Source organism: Bactrocera latifrons, unplaced genomic scaffold, assembly GCF_001853355.1.
Source record: "Bactrocera latifrons isolate USDA-ARS-PBARC rearing strain unplaced genomic scaffold, ASM185335v1 scaffold_12, whole genome shotgun sequence".
Classification (NCBI taxonomy): Eukaryota; Metazoa; Arthropoda; class Insecta; order Diptera; family Tephritidae; genus Bactrocera; species Bactrocera latifrons.
In genome coordinates, this window is record NW_017534630.1 from 1,191,785 (window position 1) to 1,200,009 (window position 8,225).

At 33.0% G+C, this 8,225-nt stretch overlaps 1 protein-coding gene across 3 annotated transcripts in view; it reads right to left on the reverse strand.

Annotated features, from left to right (window-relative positions):
* LOC108978322 (aquaporin AQPAe.a) overlaps positions 1-8,225 on the reverse strand; it is a 22,066-nt gene that overhangs the window by 3,416 nt on the left and 10,425 nt on the right. For all 3 annotated transcript variants that reach the window (XM_018948543.1, XM_018948544.1, XM_018948542.1), the window contains exon 2: positions 203-361. In XM_018948543.1, coding sequence (XP_018804088.1) covers positions 203-293 — 91 coding nt within the window. In that variant the 5' untranslated portion in view covers positions 294-361. The remainder of the gene's footprint in view (positions 1-202; positions 362-8,225) is intronic.

Sequence of the window (8,225 nt, forward strand, 5' to 3'; positions counted from 1 at the left end):
TAACAGAAACCTAGTGAAGAAAAAAGATTTAGTAATATGTATATAAAACATATTTCGTTAGTTCGAGCTACAAATTATGAAATAAAAATATAAATTTTTTTAATACGTTACATCGTCAGCACAGAAAAACTATTGTTTTTTACATTATATTATATGAAATTAAAATATTCGCATTTTTTAACCTTTCCAAAGGCACATTTACCTAAAAATTCGGCTAGGAGCGCCTGCCAAAGGCGATGCGTCTTTGACTTTAGCTCATCTATGCCCAGTGAGTATTCAAATTTAGCTGGCATGGCTGGTTATTCGCTTTAACGAAATACTATTTTGTAGGTAATCAACTTCCGGCAGTGATTTTCTCTTACTGTAAATAAAAAAATATAAATAAATTATATAAAAATTTTTGTAAAAAATAAAAATTTAAAAAAATCAAAATAATAACAAAAATGTACTTGTTTATGTATTTGTAAACAAATTGTTAAGCTGATAATAATTTTGTGCATAAGCGCTTCCTAATGAGTCGTTAATATGCATAACATAATAAAAAGTGCTACTTAAAATGGCAAACAATAAGTGTTGTTCGGCTGTGCTTTCATAGCTTCATACACTATACATATATGCATACAAACAAAACCACACGTTGAGTTTGTTTATAATTTTCTATGCAGTGCCTATCACCAAACTTGTATGCACAAACTTTTAATGCCGTGTTAATTACTAAGACGAGACTATTTGACGCCTTCAATACATATTGACATATCGCGTTTATAGCAACGCTCATAACCAGGCGTGACTTACATTTTGCGGTTCAGCTACCGATATCGAAATAGGCAACTGCCGATCGGCTGAATATTTTATGCAAAACACTGTCACTGTCAACAATTCGTAGGCGTGTCAATTTTGTCACTTTGTTGGTCCGCTATGGTTTGGCGTATGCCAGTCTGCACGACATAAAATCGCTCATAAACACTTTTTCGCCCACTTGCCCATTCATATTTATTGTATTCAACGACTTTTGCGGATGTGTGCGAGTTTAGCTGCAGAAATGCATAAATTTCTTTTTTTGTTTTTGCAAATGTGTCTAAATTTTACAGTTCACTTTGATTTGCATGCACAATTTTCACTTGACAAGGTTGCCGTTCATTGCAGTTGATCGTCGCACATCAAAAGTAGAGTTAATAATAAGTAGCAAAAGTGAATTTCACTGCATATGCGACACCACTACACTTGAAAAATAATTTTTCTGCGAGTAACAATTTTTATGCGTCACTCGTAAAAATAAAAATTTCAAATTGTATGCATTTTTTTCGCACCACAATTTATACAATATTTTCAAAAGAGTTTGGTTTGGGAATGGGCAGTATTGCGCGTTTGGATTTTTTAAATCAGATATGGTAACCCTTCTGCAATATCAGGAAATATAGAAGTACTAAGTTTTTTGATAAATTTGGTTTCGGATTCAAAAATGCCTCTTATAAAGAATTTTTCAACAATCATCCCTTAGTATCGAAAAAGTTTCTGTTTACAAAAGTCTTGACTTTATCAGAAGCGTTTAGTACTACGAGGTGTTACTGATAACAGTATTTGAAACCTTCGACAGAGAAATTACCCGAAATGCAGATGCTCTATCCGGAACGTTTCAACAGCTTTGTAGTCTAACGAAAGAGAACATCGGCAATGAGTAAGAATTATCACAGTGACCGCCTATGCAGATACTCTTAGAGAAAAATGCAATGAAAATACGACAGTGTTGGCCTGCAAACCAACGTAAGTTTTGATCAGAAATACACAGAATTCGGAACTGCATATCAATCCGCATATCAGCAAAACACAAATTGTATTTAAATATATATTTTAGAACAATTTTAGGATCAGGTTTGGTTCAATGGCTAATCCTTACGATTGGAATCGTCTTGGACTACTAACAAAGTTAAAAATTCTGTATTTAGACCTTATAAGTCTATAAAGCGCTTTGAGGATAATACAACACTTCTTCGGCATTCTTTTGTTCGGAGAGTAACTGAAATCCCCGAAGCATTGACCTCTCAAAGGTGGAACATTCAAGAAGGTGTTTTTGGAGATGTCTCTACCTCATCTTCGTCCAAATAGCTTCTACAACTGGCAAAAGGTAAGATCATCTACCTTACGCCATGGGCACCGAAAGACTAATCACCATTTACAACCGGAACAAGAGCGTGAAGTTCCGACCCCTACTATCCGAGTCACTTTCCTGAAGGAGGCTGCACTAAAGATAGAAAACTCAGAAAACTTGAAACAAGTATTCTCCACAAATATTCTTCTTTTTCCAAGCTTTGACAAATTTGTAAAGGAGCTTACCACCTCCTTCAGCGGTTTCTACACACCCACATCTCCCTCAAAGATATGTAAGCTGGGAAAATACCACCAGAGATTTTCAAATGAACTGGCTCGGAATCAAAGCTTACCTTCGTGCTGATACATGTTCATTTAGAACCTAATGGGCCTGATAACAATTTTCGTTTTCATACACCTTCCGGCTATGTACTCGTATATGGGTGCTATATGCAGAATGACAATAAGTGTCATAGTTGGTGGGGTGTCTCTAATATCAAACTGATGTATGAATTTTCAATAAATAATTGACAGTGACATAAAAAGCTTCAATGGTTTTCTTTGATTAGAAGTTCCAATATATTCCCCAAATGTCACCCAAACTTGGCAAACCAAGTTTCAAAAATATTTGTTTATAATATACTCGTATGCAATATTACATAGCTTGTAAGAAGAAGCTTGATCAAATAATCACTTCGAAATGCTTAAAACCATTTTTAAGCGACGAAGGTGTGAGAGATGATAACTGGTGGGCTATCCAAGTAGAGGTACCGAATAGAACACGTCCAGCAAGCACTGAATCTTAAATTGAAAGCGTATAAATATAGCTTGTGCATGAACTAAAGCCGCTCGACCTTTCCAAGCGACATCGCTACAATTTATGGGCTCTTGAAAAGTTCCAAGAAGATCCGACGTTTTCAAGCCCAATATTTTTCATCAATTAGTCGCATTTTTGGTTCAATGGGTTTGTGAATAAGCAAAATTGCAGCATTTAGGACGAAGAGCAACCTGAAGAGAATCAAGAGTTGCTATTTCATCCAGACAAATCAACGTATCGGTGTGGTTTGTGTAAAGTCTAAAGTGTATGCGAATAATTCCTCATCGATTCACGTATTGGAGCAAAACTTCGCGCATGTCATTCGCCTGTTACCAGTCGGAATGCTCGAGCAAGTCATCGAAAATTGGAATCAAAGGATGGACCATCTGAAAAGTAGCCGCGGCCAACATTTGAAAGAGATAATCTTCAAAAAACAAAAAAATGCTAAAGAACGTTCTGTTGAATGATAGTAAATATTCCCAATTAAAAAAGTAAAGTACCCTATTTTGAACTCGGTTATTTGAAAGATAACTGCTTTTACTTATTATAACTATATACTATTACTAAAATGTCGTCACATATTTTTTATAGCTGATAAATAGTAACGCAGCATTAGCCCCAGCAAACAATGTTCAAAGCTTGTTCATTGAATTGTTGCGGCAATTTTCCATAACAAAATAATTTTCGAGATATTTTCATATTAAATTATTCAAAAGCAAATAATAGAAACTGAATTACGTGGATCAAAAATCATTGAAACAAAAAATTTTCTATATGATTTTATAGTTGAAGCATCATAAATCAAAACTACTATGTTGAAAAGCAAAAACAAATGTTGACCCATATAATCTTATATACCCACATTTATGTATCAACATTCACTTTTAGCAAGGAATGAATGTGTGTAGCACAACACACAAGATTTGAGTTAATGATCTCAACTAGATTTGAATGCTGCAACAGAGTGAATTATGTCATATATTTTAATTTAAATCAACACATCAGAGGCAATTTTACCATTTCCACACAAACTTTTTATAAGGCAGACAACATTTTAGGCGTTACAACAACGCGGCGTCAAAACAAAACGACATAAATTCGAAACAGAAAAAATGAAATCATCTCAAGAACATTTCATGAGCAACACAACAAAAGTGAATAACAAGAAAACAAGTTTTCCTCGTCGCAAATGTTTGGCTATTTTTAGTTTTGTACACAACTCTCGGTCATTTCTAATGAAGCTCTTACACACTTATATATATGTAAGATTAATTAATTTTTGTGTTTGTGGTGCTCATTTTTACGCATTTTATTTTGGATTCTTGTTTAAATTTTATTATATCTGTTGTTTGTTTGTTTTTTGTTGACAAAAATTGATAGGCTCAAATGTAAGCTTTCTGTCACTTTGCTTTTATTTATCCGCCTCTTTTATTGTTTACCGCACTTTGGCGGCTGTGTATGTAGATATGTATTCAAACTATTTACACTCAAAATTAAGCAATAATTAAAAAAATATTTAAATAAACAAAAAAGTAAATTTTATAACATCATCAGCTGGAGCTTACCTCACTCGCTCATAAGCTTAATTAATTAAAGCAATTTAAAGTGAGTATTTGTTTTTGTTGGCATTTTACTAAGTCATTCGTTTGCTTTTATTCTTTTTGTTATAAATGAAACCGAAACTAAAAGCCATAAAAGCGGTTTGCTGCTGCTACGTTTATTATATGTGAGAAGTGGCAGTTGGAAGTTGTTGCTTTGCTTACATAAATGTTGCTGACACACATCCACCGCATTTGGCGCTATTGTTTTGGGGCGCGTACGCATGCGCCAAAAAGGCTATTTTTCCATTTAGCCGTCAAATAAGAATGGTGAACCAAACTTGTTAAGAGATAATAAAAATAAAATGACTATTATTGTTAATTTATAGGTTGACTAAATTATAAGCGATCATTTCAATGAAAATAGAACTATTGGTTCAGTGTGGTCATTGTGGTTCAATTTGACCAATTATTTGTTTAATAATGAAAGTATATTATATTAAGCCAGTGTTTATGATATCAACAACTAGTAGAATTAGTAATCGTTTTCAATAGTTTTGTTAGATAATAGTCAGAGCTTTCTGTTGGTATAGTGAAATTTAGATTTGTTATTTGCTTTTACGACTTTCAGTTTAACATATATGATTTTGGAATAGGCGAGCATATTTGAGATAATTTTAAGATTATGGCAGCCATTTTTTTTAAAAAGTTACAGTACGAAATACATATATGATCCATTAAACAGAAATTTTCAATCCAGAGCTTTTAGGTTACCTTTTATATTTCGGGATCAGAGAACAAAAAATAAATAAAATGTAATAATCGAAAAACGCCTTATTACTTTTCAAAACATTCTCGATTCATATATACTTATGTGATTTTGCATGCGTTGGAGTTAATTTTCGAAGCTCTATTGCCACTCTGATTGAGGTATTTCCAAAACATGCATTCTGAACGTATAAACCGCCTCTTCAGGTGTCAAAACACGTTGGCATAGTAGTTTACCTTTTACGGACGAGAATAAAAAGAAGTCATTCCGTTCCCAGTCAGGACTAACGATGGATGACTCATCAAATTGATGTTCTGAGTATTGAAAAATTCCAAAAATGCAGTTGTTTCAGTCGATTTCTTGTTGGGTTTGGCTCAATTTGAAAGGTCCCATGAAGTCGACCGTTCCTTACGTTCGGCCGCGTACGCTTAAATCCACGTTTAATCATATTTCACAGCTATCGTTTTTTTTATATTTCTTCCGACCAAATCCAAAGCATCAATAATTTCCGGAAAAACAACTGCTTTTGGACGACCTACACGAAATACGACTTGGAGTGAATTAGAACATCGCGGAAATGTTCGCGATTTAGTTCCACCTTTTTGGTCGAGATACATATTTCAAGTTACTGTAAGCAACACAAATGGCGGTCGGATGTCAAAACCTTCTGAGTATACATATATAACATCAAAAATCTCAAACTTTACGGTAAATTGGGTTGAAAATTCCCGAAAAATTAATGACAACCTACGTAACTTTTCGTAATCAATAATCATAATTTAAGCCTGCTATACTTTGGAGTCCGTCGTTTTCAATTCTTGTGCGGCTTTCGTTATGAACAATGGCATAAAATTGGGATTCTTTGCATAACTTAATATTCGGTTTACAATTTTTAACAACATTTTCGTATTATATTGATACTGAATATTCCCATATACAGATATGTTTTACTAGATCATTTACATTCCGATTTCTTATGTTAGTTTTGGATCATTTCAGAAGAAAGATTTTCACATAAATTTATAATTGTTGCGTTGCTAATAGAAAAAATCACAATTGTCTCCTTTTTTATAAACCATCTGATTAAATTTGACTCAAATTGCTCAAACCGTATCGAAAGAAATTCCTTTTAATATGTTGTTACAACTTTCTCTTTTGTTCGCGTGAAGTTCTATTTCCATATGTCAATTAGTGTATGTTTGGCACGAAAGTTTTCGAAATTTCCAATGGAATAACAACTACGGAATAATTCTTAATTTTGCAAAAGTGTTTTGGGAATTCGACCCCAAGTATTTGAGTGACCCAAAGCATTTAGTGAAGTTTGTGATGTTGTTGTGGAAAACAAACCGCACATACATAAGTCCTCCATCCACCTCTATTAATGACGATAGCATCGAAAAAGTTCAAGAATACCTGCTTGAGAATCATTGTGGGGCATCAGAGAGATAGCAGAGGATCTCTCTTATGCTTCGACTTAACACATTTTGGATAATTTTGGTATAAAGCGGTATGATAGACTCATACTAAAAGACCTAAGGAGCCCTGACATTCACTAAGCACATCATTAATTGTAACAAGACGTCGGTTTATGAATATTATTAAAAGTGTTACAAAATCTAGCTAACGGTGCTGCAAAGAGATACTCATTTGACCAATTCATTGTGAATATACGTTACTCATGCGAAAGTGTTCCAAGAAAAATATTTTTTAATTTAATTAATTTTGAAGGAATTTTGATTCATTTCGTTTGTTAGATGATGACGGTTCCTGGATAATGGTTAATAGTCATACCTTACGTAAGGTAATTTATTTGTTGTTGAAAATTAAGATTTGCAGCTGTAGATAAAACAAATTGCTGACCTTGACTTAATAAGATAATTAGAACGAACAACATACATATTTTTATTATTGTTATTTCTTAGAATGGCGCAAGCTTTTGTGTTTTTACATATGATGTCATGGAATTAAATAACAGAAAGATTAAATTTGTGGGAATTTTAATATATTAAAGAAACAAGAAATTCTATTTATACATATATGTATTGTTAAGACTCTAGTTATGTATATTATTTGATTTGCATGAGTAATAGTATGGATATACAATACAAAGTTACGGCTAGATGTATAGAACTTTTGTGCAAAAATTGTGATTGTTACTACATCCTCACTCTAAGTTATTTATCGCAGAAAGTTATTTCTGTTTGTTGTTATTATAGTGAACATTTCAATATTAGTCTCAATTGTGTTGAAATTTTCCAAACTCACTAACGATATTTATCGGCGAGTAAATATCTACAAATGTAGATATGTATGTATGTATTAGCTATTTCCAATTAAAACACCACTGAGGTATTCTCAACCTATCACCGACATGATTCATATTGCATTACAACATTTGTATTATATTCGATTAAATTATAGTTTCTCCTCACAGCAAAGGTGGTAGAGCAGAGTGGAAATGCCATTCAAATATCTCACATAGACAGCGAATAAAGTAAAAATATGGCAAAAATCCGAAAGTGCATGCATATGTCAGATCAAATTTACATTGTTTCACCTTTTCATTGAGTTAGGCTGTCAAAGCGCGCGTAATTGTTGTAATCATCGCAATTACAACTCGTGATTAATTAGCTTCCGCGCAGGCAATACTATAAACTATGAATGAATGCACTCGAGAAAAACACTTTGCGACGAGCCTCTAAGTGTTGTAATTGAGTATATGCGGGTTTATTAAATAAAGTGGTTATTACGAGAAATTTGTAATAAGAAATTCGCGATATCGAATGAATGTGCTAAAAGTGTGTCCATTAGTGGTGTGAAGTTCATGCAGTATTACAGAGAGTTAATATTGCATTTTTTAGCATTTTTAATTGGTGCGGAAATGTACTGCAAAGGCAAATGAGTGTACATGTTTGTACACACTTATATTTTATAAACGGAAATTACTTCTAAAGTTAAATTAAATGGTTAACATAATGAAATTTAAATATTATGGAAATTAAAAAATAAATTA